Raw genomic sequence first — 22,095 nt, 5'->3', positions numbered from 1 at the left:
CGGATATCCGAATATCTCGGTTCAAATCAAAATTTATGAATAATTTGTCCAGCTCTATTCGTAAACAATAAAAATAACGTAAAGAAGAACTATGCATGTGAGTTTTATATTGAAAAACATAAAGTATATAGTGTGAACATATTTATGTAGAGTTTGGCTGAGAAGCTCTCTATGACATGTATCCATTTTAGTGTGAACGTATTTATTACAATGCTTCTACACGTGACATGTGTCCAGTTTAGTGTGAACGTATTTATTACAATATTTTTCCACGTAACATGTATCCAGTTTAATGTGAACGCATTTATTACAATGTTTCTCCTTTAATATATAAGGGATATGTATAACAATGTACAACATAGGGACTGTTTTGATGTAGTATTAATGAAATTCTTTGGGGAGAAAAAAATTAAACTAAGGTTTTTCCAAAATCATTATAAGAGTGTCACATAATCATTAGAAGAAGTTTGGAGATGACACATCAGCAAGTTCATTTTGTAATTAATACAAAATTGAAGTTATAACTTTTTAAAAGATCTTCAAATAATATATAGGGGATACCCACATATTCATGTACAATAATCGTTGTAATAAAATTGTAGTGCAAGATTCCAAAAGAATTAATAATCATAAGATTTTACTAAATCTTTCCTAGTTTTGACATCTTCATTTTTTATCTGCGAGATCTCTTGTACCCATGTGGTTTTCAATGAAGTTCTTGTACCAATAAGCTGATTGCTTCGGTGTTCTTTTAAGAGTTGTGTAATCAACGTGGAATATCCCAAAGCGAAGCTTGTATCCGTACAACCATTCAAAATTATCTAATAGTGACCATGCAAAATATCCTTTCACATTTGCTCCATCCCTACAAAAGAGTTTACAGTTAACTTATAATTAATTAGTAATTGGTAATATTTTATTTTTTTATTTCAGTATCTATATATTAAATTAAGTTCCCTTGAGAATGTCAGACTTGGCTTAAAGGACTGACTAACTATAGTGAGGGTACCTCATTGCTGTCTGCAAAGCATCCAAATATCCACTCAAATAGCGTACCCTTTTTGTATCATTTAGTAGTTCTTTTACAGTTGTCTCTGGTTTTTGTAACTCTCCGAGACCTGTACAACATGATGATAATTGCTTAAAATACATTCCAAAAACATGAATGAATATAATTGAAAATCCTTATCTATTGTACCGTTTTCGGTGATGAACATTGGTATGTTTGGGTATCTATCTGTTAGATAATTCAACATCTTCCTGAATCCTTCAGGATCAATGTTCAACCAACTTACGTCGGTCTATTAATCGCAAAAAATGAAAGAATCAAAACTAGTGTTATAAAACATTGTATATACTAGGAAGTCCAATAATTGATTTTGGAAGTATAAATACAAATGTACTTACAACTTCTCCGACTGAAACATTGCCTTTCTGGATTAATTTCAGTGCGAATCCTTCACTTCTAGAAGCTCCATCTCCAGAATTACAAGCAGAAATCAAACAATCTTGGATGAAGTAACTTGTATAGTGATTAATACCCAAAAAATCTGATTTATATCTTTTAAGGTTCTTCATTTCCTTTATGGAAAATTTCGGTAAAGCTGATCCAAGTAGATTCACCATTTCTTCAGGATATTTCCCATACACAACGGGATCTAGAATCCTGTTATTTTAGTGCACAATATATAAGGAAACATAAGTATGTGAATAATACATATTTTTATGATTTTTTTTGTCATCTAATCAAACAACATACCAGTTCGAATAAAATGACTGAGCTCTCTCTGCAGCATTTTTATCTGCAGTGGAATCGCTTATGGGTTCAAACCATGATGTTTGTACCACAATGCCAATGCTTCCCTTTTGTTCTTTCTACAAACACATCATGAATGTATGTTGATATAACACATGCAAAATAGCTAAAATATATACATATTGGATTGTTTTATTACCTTATATTTGGTTTGGTATATTTGAACCGCCTTTGCGTGTGCGAGGATTGTGTTATGCGCAGCTATAAAAGGCTCAGTTTCCGAATTCCCCTGACTACAATTTCCAAACGGCATGGAGCACCGGTTTGGTGGAAATATGCCCTTTAGATAGCTTAAGATGATTTGTTGATTTGGTTCGTTTATCGTGATCCAGTGTTTAACTCGGTCTCCAAAATATTTGAAACATGTATCAGCCAAGTACCCGAATTCTTTCCTAGTAAAAATAATTGAAGAATTAGTTTTAGGTACTATGGTTTAATCGACTAGAGACTATAGTTACTCACTGCATCTCAGGGCTTAACCAACTTTTAAATCGGTTCTCAAGTTCTTGAGGATAGTCGAAATGGTTCAACGTCACAAATGGTGTAATCCCTGGAAACGTTTACATGAAAAATCAGTTCTATAGAATATAATTTTTTTTGTAAAAAAATTCTATAGAATATTAGTCACCCTATTTCAAAATATATGATATATAGGTTTAAGATTAAAAATACTTCTTCAAAAATATTACTAAAATGATTCAATCTATCATAATATTTTTATAAAATATAATTAGCCAAACATTTTTTAATAAAGTTAAAAACATATAAAATATAATTCGTCAAACATTTTTAAAATTAAGGTTATCACAAAACGTCAAAATATTTTTCATTTTAAAAACATACAAAATTTTCGAAAACAACTTATTTTTTGAATAAAAAGAATATATTATATTTAATTTATCAATAATATATATGTATATTAAAAATAGGGTAATTATTACCATTTCTAATGAGAGCGTCGATCAACCTGTTGTAATGCTTTATGCCCAAATGGTTTATGCTTCCAAGTCTCCCTTCTGTATTTATAAATGCAAAAGGTTTGTTTCTTGTTAACTAAGATAACAAGCTTTTTATATAATAGTAATACCAATCAAAAATATAAACATTTCTCTCTTTTTTTCACATGTAACCCGTGATTCAGTTGACTAGCTCATTACCTTGCTAAAATGAGGCTCAATGAATAATACGATCTATTTTGTCCAAAAAGAACATTCATTTTTATTTGAGCTGTATTTTTCCTCCAATATGGTTATCACCCGCAGTATATCATGAAATTGTATCTTCTCACGGTTTATAATATAATTAGATGTCGAAAATAACAAGTCTAACAATTTTTTTTTCTTTAATTGAGGAATTTCAGACCAAAAATCATGTTCCTCGTTTGTTAGAAATCTCGATATTTCTAACCAAAATAAAACCGGCCTTACTGATATCTCGTGTATGAATGTCGTTTGATGGTAAACAAATAATTTTAACTTGAGTTTAATTATTAAAACCATTATTTAGAAACTAAAGACTTACTAGGTAAGACTCTAGACCAAGATATTGAAAATCTGTAACTGTTGACGCCAAGATAATTCATTGATTGGATATCCTCCTGTAAGCATTAAACTAAGTTCAATACGTTTTCGCAATATATATATACACTTTGTTCTCCAGTTATTATTTTCCGTAATATATATATATTTTGTTCTCGAATTATTATAAGAAAGTTAATTAACCATGAATCGATTATATTGATCAACAGCTATATCTCCATTGCCCCCATCCAATATATCCCCTGCATTTTACCATAAAATATTGTCAATGGAAGAAACACGGGTTAGTGCACACAAAAAGGTGCACAAAAAAGGAATAGACACCTGATTTAAAAAAACGATAACGCCGACAGAAATTATAATATAATTGTAACTATCAGTAAATTTAAATATGCTATGCGTCCATACGTAAACGTATATGGCGGCCCTGGGCAGAAGCGGCAGAAACATACTTCCGGCCGGTTTATAATAACGAAAATTTCGGCCATGTTTTGCATAAAATCTTCAGTAGCATAGTTGGTGAAACATGATATACTGCTAATGAAAGGTGAGAGCGGTTCAAACCTTTTTAAAATTAGTTTATGTGTGTTATATTTTTAATTAACAGGTCCATAATTATAATTTGCTTCCGTCCATATTTTCTACGGACCGTCGAAGATACAAAATAACATATAAACAACACATGAGAAATCGAACAAAATTTGAACCCCATCACTATTTTATTTTAGAAATGGTTCGTGTAGCTAATTTAAACCAAAACATATTTGCCAAAAAAAAAAAAACTAAATCAAAATCGAAGGACTAGGTAGTTTAGTTTCTTTCTTTTTCCTATAAAAATTATTTTTTTGTGAAAAAAATTAGTTTAGTTCCTACTTTTCTTTAGATCGAATATATGCAAAACGATTCCAAATAAGCACATGCATACCAGGGTTTTCATGGCTAAAGACATCCCAATTGTTCAAACCTTTTCCATCGGTTAAGTACGCACCTTCATACTGAATACATACAAGATAAAAAACATCACAAAAGTATAAAGCAAAAAATAAAAGAATTTTCAAAATTGGAAAATACGAAAAGAAGAAAAGGGAAGTACCTGATAAGCAGAAGATGATGTGCCAAAGAGGAAATCAGAAGGAAATGGAGATGAATCATCTGGAGAAGTTTGATGAAGAGATGAACTGTAAAGAGGAAACAAGAAGCTTTGTAATAAAAGTAGAGTTACGTTGGCAAAAAATTTCATTTTTTTCTTCTCTTGTGTGTTTGTTTATATTCTGCGATTTGTTGTAGTGTACGCTTATCTATATGTGTCTATATTTATAAGAAAATTATAGAATATTTTGGCTGCATGATTGAGATTTGGTGTACTCTTATCTAAAATATTCAAAAAGTCTCCAATTTCGACCTACTGAATATATTCGAAACTATTACTTATCATAGGCTACACATCAATTTATTTACAAACATATAATACTAAATATTATATATCATTTTCCTTTTACTTTTTTTTGTCAACATCCTCTCATACTTTTACATATTATAACTAAAAAGGTATGTCTACATGCATTATCATAAAGTTCCAAAGAAAATCATCGATTTTTAAAATATGAACTTGTACGCCTATAACCTCCGTTAATCTCTTACTCGTTTTCCTAATGTATTAATTTCGATATGTGATTTATTTAGAAAGAAAATGTCAAAGGATGGACGTCACAAGGAAAACAAGTATAGTTAAAAAATCTCCCACCAAACTTAAGACATTTTTTTTTCATTTTAACGGTATATAAGTGCGCACTTAATTAATGTAGCCACTCTTTTATAACAATTGTATATTCATTTCTTATTGTTAAATGCAATTTAAAAATATGGAAGGGAAGGGACCATAATTTTGTTTATTAATTCAGGCCACTAATTTCATTTGACCAGCCCGATTCTACGGAATTGGATATTTAAAAGTCCATAATTAAATTAACAACTAATCATATCAACACATGTCGTATACTTCATCTGAATTTCTTTGAAACATGCTAAGATTAGAGAAATCTAAATATAATTCAAAGATAAATAGAGTATAAATACGACTTACGATTTTGAACACGAAGTGGTGGTGCGGCAGAGAACTTTGACCGGTTTGGTAAAGGGGTTGGTGTTACGGCGGCTGAGGATAGGATTAGTGACCTGGCTGCTTCTAGCTTCATAGCTATCGTCGTAACTTTCGTATCTGAACTTACTTCTTTTGATGTTTCCAGTGTCTGAACAAACGCTGTAGAACAACGTTACGTATACTGCAAGAAAGATGATAACGAGAGAAAAATTGATGATACTAATAGATTTGGTTAAAAGCATCTTCTTCCTCTTTTTCAACCCTCGCTTTAGCTTTTTTGTTATTCAATCCTCAATTTCTGTTTACTTGTCCAGGAATTTATAAATTGTAGAGATTAATTAAGAGACATCAGCGAAGGAGTCCATACGATAATTTAAAAATAAAATCATATTAAAAAAATTGAAATTGTGAAGTTGATAAATAAGCATGAATTTTTCATGCCTATGACATCCTTGCCATTGACGATCTGCTTCGTTCACTTGATTTCGTTTTGAGTTATTCCACACGTTTAACCAATTATGTGGCATGCTCTATTAAAGGGCAATTTCTGCCCCTTGAACATTCTGTTCACGTTACTTAAATCATCAAAGTGAGTTTTGTAAACACAAAAACTTATATGATAGTTTTATGGCAAAGAAGTTGACTTCTACTTACGGACTTACCTAGAAACGGTCTTTTCCGTGGACATACGAAAGGAAATCATCAACAAGGCAATCATTTCTATATGTAATTGTTGAGCCCGACCCCGTTTGTTGATATAGTATTTATTTAATCATTTGTTCGTGTGTCTTTTTCCTTAGATTGTTTAATGACTTATTATGAATTAGTAAAATAACTTCTGGTGTTATCTGGTTGTAATGTACTAACTCTTATCAATATCTCACCATCGCTTAATTATCTTAAGATACTCATGTTTAGTCTAAAATACACCCCTTATATAGTTATATACCTTATTTTTTCCATGAATTTTAAATTTCCGAGAACATAAGAGTATCAGCAATGCTGAGAGATTCTCTGAATTTCTTAATTAGTGATAAAGTTTAACATATTAAAAAATGTCATTAGCTAAAATGTTGAAATGTATTAAACCAGTTTATCAAAAGCTCATTGTAGAGACTTTCTCCTTCTCTTTCCTCCTTTACTTTTACTTCTTCTTCTTTTTTCTTCATTTTATTGTTAATTAGAAATAAACTTTAAAAGAGACTAACCAGTGCATCTTTAAAACATCTCCAAAACAATGTTATAAATCCAAATATAAGATTTTTTGTACTCCAAAAGCAACTTTAAAACTTTAAATTTTCTAGTTTTGAGTAGTGAAACTTCGAATATATCGTTTCGTTATTTAAATCCTTATATTCGAGATTACATACTTTTAAGTCCTTACACTTTATCTCTTGCAAATAATCTTATCAATCTTTTTATTTTATCAATTAAATCCTTATAATTTCACATTTCATAAAATTTTACATATATTGTATAATTTTACTATCAGATATAAAGTTAAAATATTAAAATAATTTATGTAAATTTTATTTAAAATATCCAAAATCTCCCAAAAGCCATCCATATAAATAATTTTGGTTTAATGGAAAGCCATGGTCTAAATGGTGACCAAGGGAATGAGTGAGAATAGTAAATTCATTATCATTCCTTACAATTTACACCATTTACAAGGAATATTTATTCCTTATGATTCCTTAACATTCTTTAAACTTTAAGAAATAATAGACTACAATTATTCCTTATCAAATTAGAAGAGGAATGCATTTTCTTCTTGTTTTATTCCTCTTCATTCATTTCCTTCCTATTCCTTATATTCTTTTATGGTTTCCGGTTAGAGTTGTTAATAAATTCTCCATATAATTATGTCATCTTTAGATTGAATAGTTTTATGAGAAATATTATAAACGACATTTTATCATATATTTTATATTTGACTAGTTTGATCAATAATAAGAATGGAAGTGTAAAAAAAAAAATTCAAGGTTCAATATAAGATTTTGCTTTTAGAGAAAGATACCATCAAACCTTAAATTTTAAGTTTTGACAAATCTTAAAACAAATTCGTTTTTGGGATACTCTTAAAACATTTCTAACACATCTAAAAAAATAGAGATTTCAATTACAAAATAGAAGTTTATATTTTACTTCAGTGTGCTCCTATAATAAAAATACTACATTTTCTTTATTTATGTAAGAATGCTATTTAATATCTCTATATCAACAGAAAAATAGAATTTCTCTATAAATAGAAGAAAATATAATATTCATCTATTAGGAATATATTTGAACAAAATCTCTATTCCTATATTTTCTTCTACAATAGAGATCTATATTTAGAATTGGATTGGAAACGATCATACTGATAAGAGACCGGTGAAATAATAATATAAGATCGCCAAAATAGTACAACAAACACTACCACAAAAGTCCGCAAACAGATTTATTTTTTTTAAATGTAAATAAAAATTGAATGATTAATTTTAAAACTTTAGGTACCCCAATCCTACTCATAATTAATTTTTTAAATAAACATTTGTATTAAAAACAATACAGTATGCATGCAATATACGGTTTTGAATCTTAAAATTAGTAAAAGCTACGATGACTAATAAATATAGTATAAAGTTTTCGATCTAAATAATCGATTAGAAATTAAGTAGGCAATGGCTTATTTAGATTTGATATTTGAATATTTATAATGCATAAAACATTATGCAAGGTGGTGCAATAATTGACATTTTACCTAATTGTTACTATTTTCATTCTTCAGTATTTTCCTTTTACCAACTCTATATATAATATTTATTTATTGATACAGTAAATTTTATATTTTAGCCAAAAATGCATGATTTAGTCTTGTAATTTCAAATGTTTAAAATACGAAAGCAATTAACAAAATGGTATTTCAAATATTATATAAAAAACAAATAAATTTGCGGATTTGAAACTCTATTAGCATAAACAATCAAGACCAATAAAATAGGTAGTTTATAACATAAAGTTGTATCTAAATAATTAATTAGATATTCAGTAGGTAATTATCTGTTCAGATTTATTATTGAATATTTATAATGCATAAAAGTATGCAACGTGGTGCAATAATTGTCATTTCATCTAATTGTTATTTTCTCCATCTTCGGTATTTTCGTACCAACTCTGTAAATGATAATTCGTAGTTGATACAGTAAATTTTATATATTAATCCAAAAATGCATGCTGTAGTCTTATAATTATAAATGTTTTGAAAACTAAAGCAAATCACAAATTTTGGATGAGTTATAAAATTTTGAGATTCCATGGTTATTATAACAAATATTTAAAAACCACTTAGACAGAGAGAGAGAGAGAGAGAGAGAGAGAGAGAGAGAGAGAGAGAGAGAGAGAGAGAGAGAGAGAGAGAGAGAGAGAGAGAGAGAGAGAGAGAGAGAGAGAGAGAGAGAGAGAGAGCAGAGGAGAGAGAGAATCGAGTGTAAGATCATTTGAAGGGACACATATGTTACGAATAAATGTGATAGGACTATTAATTAATTAGCTTATTTAAGTGGTTAATATTGTGAATAAGGTAAAGATTTGAGCATAAGTGCATAAAATATTTATATGTGGATATCTTAAATATTATCTAGTTTAATGAAAGGATGAACTATAAATTAATTCTCTATCTAAAAAGAGTTATGGTTCTCAAGGCAACCCTAGCCGAAAATAAAAAATACTTTATATTCAATCAATAGAAAACTAAAATCACATGCTTTAATTAATTATTTTCTGATTTAATTAATTATTCTGGGCCAGTTTGTAAAAAACTTTAATTTATGCATGTCTAGCCTTTATTAAGTTAAAAGGTGCATATGCTGAAATTTGAACCAAAGCTACGTGGTAAAGGCTGGCACCCCTGTGGTATCTCCAACTACTGTTGCTTCAATATTCTTGCTTAAATAGCCGATGGACTTCTAGTTATCTGTCTGTGCAAGAATAAAATTCAGTTTTAAATCAATTAATAAATTTGATTATGCATTTTTAGTTATTCAATTAATGACAATTTTTAAGAGAATCATTAAAATAAGTATGTATGTAAGTTCATGCGAATGTTTAATCGCCCCAAAAGAATATTGTATTTGGCCTGGTTTACGTATATACATATGTGCAATATTCATGCGGATGTCAAATCAACCCAAAGGAAAGTTTTATATTTGGCCGAACTGTAATACACATGTAATGATGAATACGTGATGATTATATGGATTTTAACATGTGAATGATAAAGGTTTATTGTTTGTCAATATTTGATCGTTACAACAGGAGTACCGCTAGTAATCGATATTACTGTCCAAAGTCTTCATATTGATGATACATTTGGTATCTTGGATGAGAAGTATAATCAGTTATAATTTATTATTGATTTTTTCGGATAGTGAGTAATTAATTTGGATTTTGTTCTCTTTTCAGCTACTTTATCTGCCAACTTAGGATCCATTTCAACACTTACAGGTTCTAATTTCCCCGAATAGAAAAGTAAAGTTAAGATTGTTCTTGGGTGTATGGATCTCGACCTTGCGCTTAGGATATACAAACCTGTTTCTCCTACGGATGACATCACTCCGGAAGGATGTGCATGAGAAGTGGGAGCGTTCAAACCACATGGGTTGATGATCGCTAAGGACACCATTCCAGAAACCTTTAGAGGTAATGAGGAGGTCAATGACCTCAAACAGTTTCTTGCCGATATGGATTCACACTTCGCAAGAAGCAATAAGGCATAAATAAGCATGCCTTTGCATCACTTTACCACGATGAGGTATCACGACAATGAAAATATAAGGGAGCATATTTTGGAAATGTCCAACATTGTTTTAAGACTCAAGGAACTTAAGACTGAGCTTCCGGCTGAATTGCTCATATACTTTGTCTTGAATTCTCTTCCTCCTTAGTTCAGTCAGCTGAAATAAAGTTATATCACACATAAGGAGCAATGGTCTCTTAACGAGATCATTGCGTATTTTGTGCAAGAGGAAGAGAGAATGAAACAAGAGAGGGCTGAAAATTCTCATAGGTTTACACCTCTAAGGGACAGAGCAAAAGAAAAAAATTTGAGCCGTTAAGGATGATGCTGCTAAGGGTCCTACCCAAAAGAAACATGCAAAGGTTGATGATACAAGTTTCTTTTGCATGAAGGGTGGACACATAAAGAAGGACTGCCCTAAGTATCATGATTGGTGTGCTAAGAAAGGTATGTTCCTGGCTTTAGTCTGTCGGAAATAAACATGGTTGAAGTACCTAGAAGCACTTGGTGGTTAGACTCCGGTGTTACCACTAACATCTGTATTCCGGTGTTACCACTAGCATCAGTGTTTCGCTTTAGGGATGCCTAGTTACCAAAACCCAACTGATGCTGAAAGACGCATTCATGTGGCTAATGGGAGTCAGGTGCATGTAGAGGCAATCACACATTTTAGACTGTTTTTAGTTCATGTCATTTTCTGAATTTTAAAGACACTTTTGTTGTACTGTCTTTTAGACGTAATTTGGTTTCTGGTTTTTTGTTTGATAACTCTGGTTATTCTTGTCTAACTGAGAAAGGAACCATACTTTGTCTTTAAATTCAGTATTTATTGGGACCAGTAAACTTTTGAAAAATTACAGTCCTTACATGCTTGACATTATAAGTTTTAAGGATGAAAGTTTAAATGTTGAATCAAGAGGTACTAAACAAAAGTTCGAAGATGCAAATTCAGGAACTCTTAAGCACCAACGCCTAGGTCACAACTCTAGAAATAGAGTTGAGCGTCTTGTGCCAGAAGGTATAGTTCCATAAAGTTCACAAATTCTGATATATTTGTGTATTGCATTAAAGTAAAACATACCAAGCATAAGAGAATATGTGCATATAGAGCTACAGAAGTCCTTGAGTTGATACATACAAATATTTGTGGACCATTCCCTACGGCTTGCTGGAATGGTCAACAATAGTTTATATCATTCATTGACGATTATTCTTGATATGCATACATATTTCTTATGAGAAATCAGAATCTCTTGACGTATTCAAAAGGTTTAAGGCTGAGGTTGAGAACCAACTCGACCGAAGGATGAAGTCTGTCAGATCTGATCGTGGAGGTGAATAATATGGTCGGTATGATCATTCAGGTGAACAACGTCCATGACCATTTTCCATATACCTAGAGGAGTGTGGTATTGTGCCTCAGTACACCATTTAAGGATCGTGCAATCTCTAAGCCAATGAAGAAACGAGCAGGACCAAGATCCTAGATCTTAATCTCAGAACTTAGTAACTCTTTTAAGTGTGGAACATCAAGGTCAAAATTGCTTGCGATCATGATATCATCCACATAGACCAAGACGACAAAAAAAGTCATTAATCTTCTTCACAAAAGAATATTGTCAGCTGGAGATTGAACAAAGTTGCATCCCAATAAGACTGAAGAATATGACTTATACCATTGCTTAGAAGTCTGTTTCAAGTTGTATAAAGACTTGCGCAGTCTACACACAGGATTAAGAGGCAAGCAGGTTCCATCACTAGGCATATAACCTTGAGGTAAATTCATATAAATTTCCTCATCAAGATCACCATGTAAGAAGAAATTGGAGACATCCATTTGAGTAAGACTCTAGCCCTTAGCAGCAGCAAGACCAACTAAAAGCTTCACACTAGTAAGCTTGGCGACAAGCGAAAAGGTATCCATATAATCAATTCCTTGTTATGTGAAAACCTGTGCTACTAACCGAGCTTTATATCTCTCTATTGTCCTGTTTGCATTGTATTTGATGGTAAATATCCATCGAAAACCAACAACATTCTTTTCCAAAGGCAAATATACAATATTCCAAGTTCCATTTTCCCAAGAGCACAAAGTTCCACATTCACTGCAGTATCCCACACTTTAGATGTCATGGCCTGTTTGAAGTTTTTAGGTTCACGTTCTAGAGTGTAGGCAAGAGTATAGGATTGAAAACGTGGAGCTAAATGGTTATATGATAAAATAGAGGATATATGTAAGGTGTAGGGAAAACAGGTTGAGGATCAGGACAAGAAAGACGAGTAAGTGTTGTAAAAGGAATAAGGGAACAATGATACTCAGAAAAATAACTAGGAGCTCTAGTAGGACACTTAGACCGAGCTACATGAACCTCATTATTTACCGAATCATGTGTCTCAGTGTCAGAACCTAAAGATGAAGGTTGTGTTGCAGTAGATGATGATGCAATGTCTGAATGAAATTCAGATAAAGGCATAGATTCTACAAAATGTAAAAAAGCAGGTAAAGGTAACACAGAATTAGGAAACATGTTCACTGAATCACGCAAAAGCTCAGAAGTTTTAAAAGGAAAATCAGATTCCTAGAAGAATACATTGCGTGAGATAAAAACATTTTGAGATTCTAAGTCTATAAGCGTATACCCTTTATAACCAACAGAATAGCCTAAGAAGATACAAAGAATGACTCTTGGAGAAAACTTAGTTTTATCTTTCAGCAATATTAAAGCATAACAAAGAGATCTAAAAGTTTTAAACTGAGTATAATCCGGAGACTTCCCTTCTAATTTCTCAAATGGTGAAACATGATCAAGTAATGATGATGGCAAGCGATTGATTAAGAAAGTAGTTGTAATGAGACAATCACTCCAATATGGCAAATGAATGTTAGACTGGTAAAGCAATGCTCTAGCCACATTAAGAAGATGATGATGTTTGTGTTCTACAACAGAGTTTTGTTGAGGAGTGTAAGCATACGAAAAGTAATGCAACATGCCATGCTTAGTCATAAGATCTGGAAAAGCCAATTCAGGTGCATTATCAGATCGTATAACTTTAATTTATTTTTGAAATTGTGTTTGTATCATTGTGAGAAAAGCTAGAAATACTTTTGAAACATCGCTTTTATATTTAAGCATATACACCCAAGTAAACCAAGTACAATCATCTACAAGTGTAAGGAAATATCTGAAACTTTCAACTGAATCAACACTGAAAGAACCCCAAGTATCCATATGAATCAAATCAAACGGCTGAGAAGCCAAGTTATTATGCAAAATAAAAGCTAAACGTTTTTGTTTGGCGAAACGAAAAATCGAACAATGTGAATCTTCAACAGCAGGCTTGAAAGCAAGCAAAACAGAAGATAATTTCTTTAAAACACTTGATGAAGGATGGCCTAAGCGATGATGCCATAATTGTTCACCAGCCAACAAAGATCCACAAAAAGTATCATGTAAAGTCGATGAAGTAGATAAAGAGGATGAAAGTGATGCATATGGTGATGGTGATGTATGCTCAAGAATGTATAGATTGTTATACATGTTACCCTTCCAAATCATCAAGTCCTAAGAAAGTGCCTAATCAAACAACCAGTAGGAAAGAAATAAGCCTCACAATTCAAATATTTTACAAGACAACTAACACTGATCAAGTTGAAACGAAAATCAGGAACATGAAAAACATCATATAATATTAAAGAAGAGGTAATGTGAATTGTGCATGTGTCTGTTATTGGAACTTGTAATCCATTTGGAAGTGACACTGAGACACTAAAGACATGAGACAAAGAGGTAAACATAGCTAAGTCAAAGCATACATGGCTAGAAGCACCACTATCTATTATCCAAGCATCATGAGGTAGAAAATATTGTATGGAAGAAATACATTGGTTTTAAAAGCGCAAAACACTATTGACATTGGTGAGACTAGTTGATGGAAAAGGAAATATACCAGAAGTTGAAGTTGAGGCCATGACACCATGATCAGTGACAGTAGTTTTACCAGAATGAGAACCGGATGAGGAAGAAACTAAATGCTCTTGAAGTCGAGCTCGAGAATTAAACTGAGCAATGAGATTCTGAATTTGTTGTGGAGTAAAGTTCTGCAAAGTTAAGTTTGCACCCCCCGTAGTGATTTGAGGAGACGACGGTACAATATTAGCTTGAAAATACAGAGGAGAACCAGTTTGAGAAACACATTTGCTATCACATTCGCTGTGTGAGACTGATTGACAGTAGGCGTTTGTACTGGTAATGGTGGTTGGGATTGTTGCATCCTGGACTAAGACTGGTTCTTGTATCCATGCAACTTCAAACACTTTTGGATAGTATATCCAGACTTGCCACAATGTGTACATACTGGTCTTTGTGCATTGCAAGCAGTATTATAAGCACAAACATAAGGATTTTCCGGAACGAGGGTAACATGAGTAGAACTCTGAAACACAACATTATCAATCCGAGAGACTGGCTTGATCAAACGTTGCATTTCATCCTGTGTGACTATGTTAAATGTCTCCTCAATGGTGGGAATCAGCTTCAACATAAGTACATGCCGACAAATCTGATCATAAAATTCATTCAACCCCATCAAAAACTTAGTCACACAACCTCTTTCCTTCAACTTTTCCCAAAGAAGAGCTGCATCACATTCACACTTCCCACACGTACAAACCAGAAGTTCAAGAGAATTCGTGTGTTCTTCCCACAATGTAACAAATTTTGTATAATAAGCTGACACATCCATAGAACCTTGCTTAATCTTGCTCAACTTCTGCTCAATATCAATGACTCTAGGCACATCATCTTGCTTAAACCTAGTCAATAGATTTTTTCATATCCATTCCGCAGTATTGATGAAAAGTAAGCTCTGGCCAATATTCTTAGACACAGAATTCATCAACCACGTAGCCACCATATCATTGCATCTAGACCAAGCACCATAATCTCTGTGTGGAATCAGGTTTAGAGATCGTATCATCAATAAAGCCAAGTTTATTGCGTACGTTTAGAACCATTCGAATAGATCGCCTCCATGAGTGAAACTTCGAAGGAACAGTTAGACGATCAGTAGCCAGAACAAGACCAGCATGATCATTATGATGAAGATGATACGGATTATCATATTAATCAATCTGAAATCGTTCCGCCGGTTGACTTGAAGTTGGATTCGCCATGAAGAAATGAAGATCAAGAAAACTCATATCACACAATCAGATATCCCAATGATCAATCAAACAGAACAAGAAGAGAATAACAAAGAGCAAACTAAAACATGAGATCACCGATCACAACACAGAGAAGACGAACAAAGCATAAGTAAATAGAGATCGGGAAACTCATACTGAAACAGAAGAAGCGGAAGACGATGTTGAGTGCTTTGATACCAAATTAATACTTGTTCTAACCTTCAAGATCGATCCATGGAAATTCGAGATGAGAGCTCAAAATGATGAAGAAGATAAGAAAAGTCTGTAATACAGTTCAAGTGTCAGTTACATCACGACTAACACATATATATACTTAAGTTCAAGGAGACTTAACCAGACTAGACCATAATTAATCTAACTAAACCAGACTCTAGACTCTGAGTAAACCAGACTATATCCAATAATAAACACATTCACAAAACTTGAAATCCAAGGATTGAAGGACAGTGCTTAAAGTTACATTTGCCCCTTTTCTAAACCATGTAGAGGACGTGAAACTTTTCTATGTTAATAACATACAATTATAACAAACTGCCTTGGAGATGCAGAGGAAATAGTAATGGCTAACCATCATAGAGTTTAAAGATACTTTTGTAGTTGAAATAATTCTAGACCATTTAAAGGACGTGAAGCTTATGCTAGTGTTTTAACCAGGACCTTGCAGCTTACAGCTAGTTTGGCTCTAGGATCTTGTCAATTCATCATTAACAACAAATTGCCTTTTTTGTTTTTTACTTCTTACTGTGAGTGATGGTTCTAAGTTGAGCTTGATTCGGTTCTATATTGAGTTTAATGATGCTTATGTTTTAATTGATCAAGACGTTAAGCTTATGTGTGATAGTATTTAACTAGACTTTCGAGCTTGAGATTTTTGTAGCAGATATAGTTTCCCTCTAGGTTGTATTACTGTTTTTTGATGTCTTTTTTCCGTGATGGTGTTTTCATTTTGGTGAATATTACTGCTTTATATTATGATATAGAATATCTACTTGGTCTTATGCAAAATCTGAAATGATACACAAAATGTCAAAAAAAAATAAATAAATAAGCAAGCACTCTTGTGAGATCATCAACTTCACGCTACAGTTTCTTCAAATCCATTGACAGGGCAAAGCTATTTCCGATGTTGATCTCACCTCAAAATTTATTTCTTGTTAATAGTTCTTATCGAAATCCATCGAAAAAATCCAGCTTCCTAAACCATCCTCATATCTTAGCCTGCTCAAGGATTACAAGGTAACAGAGAAACAACATTAATAATGAAAAGTTCATTACAACTACATAGAAACCGAGAAATGGGCAATTTTTTGCTAGACAACCAAAGATTGTATGCTAACCTGTGAGTATAGGAAAGTTCCAAGAATGGCAATGGCAGCTCCAAGAGCATTGACTGGTTGCACTGGGGTATGAAAAATGATGATCGAAGCCACAATGACCGAAATCCTCTTCATTGTATTACCGATACTGAATGTCAACGGCGAAATCTGGTCTAAGGACATGTATGAAACCTGATTATACAAATGGTAGAACACACTCTGTGCAACTACCCACCTGTAACCACACACAAGAACATCAAAGTTCAGATCCTCAATATGGAATTAAAATTCAAAAAGAGATTACTAATTAGGTTTTAGTTCATACCAGACAAAGTTCGGTCCAATTTGAGAAACTGCGTTTTCCCAACCAGCAGCCCACATTTTAGGACCTTCTACAGCGATTGCAAATGGCGTGAGGATCAAAAGAGACATCATCGATAAGCAAGCGTAGTAATTCATTCCGCTCACTGACTTCCCTTTCATCCCTTTCTTTGAAAATATGTTCCTAAACACAAATGCTAAATTCGATATCATCGCTCCCATAAACCCTGCCAAAAAAACCCACAAAACGTCAGATAAGTGTCATCATAATGTAACATCCATTGGTTACAAAACCAGTTTGTGAGTTTAATGCTTTACCAATCATGTTGAAGTTAAGCTCGGTGACAGCGGCGAGAGCGCAGCCTCCAATGATGGGTAAGAGAGAGAGATAAACTGGAAGAGGGAAAGTCTCTCCCAAGAAGAATCTTGAGACCAAGACACTGAAAGCTGGTTCACCACTTTTGATGATGTGCGTGAAGGACACTGCTACTTTCGACATACTCACTGTTGCTGCCACATGTCCGATTGTGTGCGCCACAGCCACCTGATGAAGCGAAGAAACATTAAACACACATGTCTTAATCAGACAACCAACAATTATAAATCAAGATTTGTTCTGTCTTAAAACCTTGGATTTTTCTTACCGGGAACAGAGTTTTCCAGAAATCGAGATCAGTTTTAGGAGCTTCGGCGATTCTAGAGGCCCAAGAAACGAGCATCATGAGAGAACCACAAGCGAGAGACAAGGTCGAAGTTAGCCAGGGGTAAGGAAAAGCGTTGAGGACTTTCTTGTTGTAGATGTTGAAGACAACGTTGAGTGCCCACCAAGTCGCGAAATAGATTCCGATCTTCAGCTTCTGCGCTGATTGTTCGTCGGGAAGCTCGATGTTGATGTCGAGCGGACGAGATCGATCTGCCTCGTAGGCTTCCACTCTCACCTCGCGCTTGAAGCTAGAAAAGTTCTGGGCAGATGAAATGTGGAGAGGCTTTTGATAGGAGACATTGGAGCTTTGGTTACGGCAGCTTTTTATGATGTGTAAAGGAGAAAAATGGAGCTTCGTCGGAATTGACCGTCTGGCGCCGGTGGAGGTGGCGGAGAAGGAAGATGGAGTTGGTTTAACTGAAGAGATCATTGTTTTTTGTAGAGTGGAGAAGATGTTCCCGAGGTGGGTTCAAGAGAGAGAGAGAGAGAGAGAGAGAGAGAGAGAGAGTAGAGCCGTTTGATTTCTTGGGGTTAATGGAAGAGGTAGAAGAAGAGAATTTATAGGAGATTTTGAGGAGGTTTAAGAACAGAGGAGGGAAAGGTAACGACAAAACAGAATTCAGATATTTTCTTAAATGACGAAACTAGCCTTTAATGTGGACGATTTAAGTGTTAAAAGTATGGTATGGGTATTTCCCTCGAACTACTAAAGAGAAAGTGCGTGAGCTTTTTCCGTTGAAACGTTGAGTTTCCATAACGTTGTTTCAATGATGTCTTCACAGAATCTAAAATCTGTGAGACCAAGACGAAACCAAGTCTTTTTAGTCTTTGCGTCTTACGAGTTACGATTAAGGAAGCAAATATCAACTTTGAAATAGCATAACTTTCTTGCACGGTATACCCATATATTGTACTTATCCGAATTTTTAAATGGGATATTAAACGTTCATCTTTTTCTTGCCTCATATGTTCACAGACCAATACAATCTCTCTTTTTTTTACAACAGTATTGAACTTCTTATCTAGATTACAGCCACCATGATACAATCTGAGTGTATATTTTTTACATTAAACCATTCTTTTTCATTTACATATGAACTGATCACATATGTAGTTTTCCAATCGACCGATAAAAATATGTGTATGGGCATTTACTAACTCTATATATGTAAAAATGAAAAATTTGAACCCTTGTTTTAAGTTTTGGATATCAATAGAGAAATTCTGCTATTTATTTTTCATTATATATTGTACTGAAATTATTTTCTCCTCCTTTGTGGACTAGAAAAGGTTTTCGACCATGATTTTTATTTTCTTGCCGTCTATAGTTGTCAAGGCTCAGAGGTAACGTGACCAAATATCAATCAATATGTAAATGTAAGTAAAGATATTTAATGAACTAAAATAATTTTTTTTATCTTTTATACAATATAAAAAAGAAATCAGTTTGCAATTCTGTGAATGGTACATGTTATTCACTGTTTTAAAATAAAATTAATTATTTTGTTTTTGTTAAACATAAAAAATTAATAAAAACAGTTTTTAGCACAACCGTCCCCACTTCTTAAATCTCTCACGATATTCAATTCACTTTTTCTTCTACAAAAACTGATAACTTTGAGTTTAAACAATAGCTGATGCGAACAAGAAAATTCTGACGCCTCATGTCTAACATCAAATGTCTAACACTCCTTTTATTTCGTGTTCGGCCAAATGTTATCAGTCGTCCTTTGGATATGTTATTTGGTCAATGTTAGAAGGATACAACAACCATATCAGGTAACCATTTCAACATATTTTTCTTTGCTAAATGTTTTGAAGAAAATTTTCAAATTTTAACATATTTGGAGATTTTTTTAAAATCTTTTTGTTGTTTTAGGGAAAATGACATACATTTTATTTATTATAAAATCAGCAGGTTTTAAACTGTATTTGGTCTTCTATATGGATTTATAATAATGTTATGTTTTTAATCTTAGTTTGAACACCAGTATGATCTTTATCGGTAACTCCTACAAGTCCAGGTATATTCCCAGTGGCGAGCGTCTACACAAACATGGACTATCTTTTCTGGAAGAAAAATAATATCATTGTGCCAGACCAAGACAGAGATCCTTATCCCTGGATAATATGGTATGTTTGGAAGGCTCGCAATGATAAGCTTTTCAGGGGTATAGATAGAGACCCTTTGGAACTCGTTCGATACGCAGAGAGTGAATGTCAAGCCTGGTTTAACGCAAATGAGATGATACCGCAACAAGTCCGGGCCAGCAATAATGATGTAAACCAAGTCTTAAGCTTGGGTAATATCTGCTTGTTAGATGGATCTTGGACAGCTTCTGATCGCTTTAGTGGATGTGGATGGGTCTGGATGGATAGTAGGGAGGACATACAACTTATGGGAACACGAAATTTTACTCGATGTGAATCAGCGTTGCATTCGGAGGTAGAAGCGCTGCGATGGGCGATGGAGAACATGCTTCAACACTCCCCGTGCCAGAGCTTTGGAACGGACTGCAAAGAGTTGATCGCAATGATAAATGAACCCCAGAAGTGGCCAAGATTTGCGACAGAGCTGGAGAAGATAGAGACGCTGTAGATTTGTTTTCCGGACTTTAAAATCACCCATGTACCATGTCTGCGCAATCAGTTTCCTGATTTTTTAGCTAAGACTGCTAGGAGCTTTCATAGGGAATTACTTTTCATTGGTTGTTCTATTCCGGTCTGGTTACCCAGACCACCTCAAGCTTGAGTAATAGAATGGCCGTTTGTCGTTAAAAAAAAAAAAAAAAAAAAGAAGCAAATTTTATTCTCTTATAATTAAAGACACTTTTATAATCATTTTTCCCATGCATAACATGGGCCATAAACTAGTAACCAGAAATATCATCTACCGGAATCCAGAATAATAACAAAAACTGTAAAATAAATGAGTTTTCTTGCCATTCAAGTGGAATCACATTAATGGGTGGCGACACTTTCACCTTAAAATAAAATATATGAACAATTAACAGACCTCACATTTTTTTGAATATATGTTAAATTTACTCAAAAGAAAAAATACATTGTTTTTGCAACTTGTGCTACAGATTTGAGAAACCAAAAGATAGAGGTATAAAACCTAAACCATCATACTACACTCATTAGTTTTGATTTGGTCATCGAGTAGTATATAATCAATTTAAGAAGGTTGTATGTAAGAAACTCATTAGACCTATAGCATATAGTGGTTCATATATGCGCAGACAAGTCTTGAAAATATGTGTTGTTCGTGTGATATACGTATTTCATATATACGTGTGTACGTGTGTTTATGAAACATTAATTTGGACCGTTGAAATGAAAGAGTATCTGGCCACATGTGCGATGTACAGCTTCAACATTGATGTAACTGCAAATTGAATTATCACCGCAGAAAATATCTCAAAGGAAAACTACAAAACATAACAAAGTTGTTGAACACATGCAACTCTCAATTAGACGACAAACTCTCTCCTCACCAACACGGTTCCTACAACACATGTGTCCTTTGCATGTATGTGTGTGTTTATAGGTCAGGTAAACTTGGTTTGTTTTCGACGGCTAGAAATGTTCCAAGGAAAGTTCGTAATCAGAAAATTTGATTTCCAAATAGCTCACTTGATTGATCTTTCTTCGCGTTTACTCCGTTGAAATATGAGTCGTTGATTTTTTTTTTTTAACAATTAGATATTAAATTATTATGAATTGGTTACACAACAGAATCAAAGGTGAATCTAGGGACCAGTCAAAATAAAACAAATGAAAAGAGTAAAAACAAACTTCAAACCCTAAATTACACAATCGTAAACACTAACTCTTAGTGTTTTTTTTTTAAAAATGCTTTTGTATTTAATTTTTTTTTACAATACAGCTAGATCCAAATAGATTTTTTCGCTAAAATCATAATATCGAGTTTTCCGCCAAAACCGTCAAATTATTTTTTTTCCGCTAAAACCGCAAAATCGAGTTTTTCCGTCAAAATCGGAAAACCAAATTTTCCCGCTACAATCTTAATATCGAATTTTCCCGCCAAAATTAGAAAATTGAGTTTTTTCGTCAAAACCGCAAAATCGAGTTTTTCCGTCAAAATCGAAAAATCGAGTTTTTCCGCTAAAATCTTAATATCGAGTTTTTCGTCAAAACCACAAAATCGAATTTTTACGTCAAAATCGAAATATCGAGTTTTCCTGCTAAAATCTTAATATCGAGTTTTCCCATTAAAATCGAAAAATTGAGTTTTTCCACTAAAATTCAAATACTGAATTTCCCGCCAAAACTACAAAACAAACTTCC

General features: G+C 33.2%; 2 protein-coding genes across 2 annotated transcripts; both read right to left on the bottom strand.

Annotated features, from left to right (window-relative positions):
* Window positions 1-463: 463 nt before the first annotated feature.
* LOC111215871 (beta-glucosidase 46) lies at window positions 464-4,657 on the bottom strand. Its single transcript, XM_022720073.2, has 12 exons — window positions 4,448-4,657; window positions 4,280-4,349; window positions 3,538-3,596; window positions 3,338-3,413; window positions 2,758-2,832; window positions 2,279-2,366; window positions 1,956-2,208; window positions 1,760-1,875; window positions 1,408-1,666; window positions 1,199-1,301; window positions 1,010-1,118; window positions 464-865 (listed from the first exon to the last, which is right to left on the bottom strand). Exons 1-12 carry the CDS (start codon window positions 4,592-4,594, stop codon window positions 667-669), a joined length of 1,554 nt encoding a protein of 517 aa, XP_022575794.2. The 5' UTR covers window positions 4,595-4,657; the 3' UTR covers window positions 464-666.
* An 11,728-nt stretch (window positions 4,658-16,385) lies between these two features.
* On the bottom strand, window positions 16,386-18,325 carry LOC111215868 (glucose-6-phosphate/phosphate translocator 2, chloroplastic-like). The gene is made up of 5 exons (XM_022720068.2): window positions 17,723-18,325; window positions 17,397-17,622; window positions 17,083-17,305; window positions 16,779-16,992; window positions 16,386-16,659 (listed from the first exon to the last, which is right to left on the bottom strand). Exons 1-5 carry the CDS (start codon window positions 18,209-18,211, stop codon window positions 16,648-16,650), a joined length of 1,164 nt encoding a protein of 387 aa, XP_022575789.2. The 5' UTR covers window positions 18,212-18,325; the 3' UTR covers window positions 16,386-16,647.
* Window positions 18,326-22,095: the final 3,770 nt, after the last annotated feature.

Source organism: Brassica napus, chromosome A1 (genome assembly GCF_020379485.1).
Source record: "Brassica napus cultivar Da-Ae chromosome A1, Da-Ae, whole genome shotgun sequence".
NCBI lineage: Eukaryota > Viridiplantae > Streptophyta > Magnoliopsida > Brassicales > Brassicaceae > Brassica > Brassica napus.
The sequence above is the reverse complement of the archived record's forward strand: the minus strand, read 5'-3'. Positions and strand labels throughout refer to the sequence as shown.

Bases quoted from the DNA above. Each gene is read 5' to 3' on its own strand.
- LOC111215871 (XM_022720073.2), bottom strand. From the start codon at position 4,594: ATGAAATTTTTTGCCAACGTAACTCTACTTTTATTACAAAGCTTCTTG. The intron at 4,350-4,447 runs GTACTTCCCTTT...GTATGTATTCAG, and splicing joins CATCATCTTCTGCTTATCAG to TATGAAGGTGCGTACTTAAC. The intron at 2,833-3,337 runs GTAAGTCTTTAG...TTATAAATACAG, and splicing joins TTGGTCTAGAGTCTTACCTA to AAGGGAGACTTGGAAGCATA.
- LOC111215868 (XM_022720068.2), bottom strand. From the start codon at position 18,211: ATGATCTCTTCAGTTAAACCAACTCCATCTTCCTTCTCCGCCACCTCC. The intron at 17,306-17,396 runs GTAAAGCATTAA...TTTTTTTGGCAG, and splicing joins GCTTAACTTCAACATGATTG to GGTTTATGGGAGCGATGATA. The intron at 16,993-17,082 runs GTATGAACTAAA...GTGTGGTTACAG, and splicing joins ATTGGACCGAACTTTGTCTG to GTGGGTAGTTGCACAGAGTG.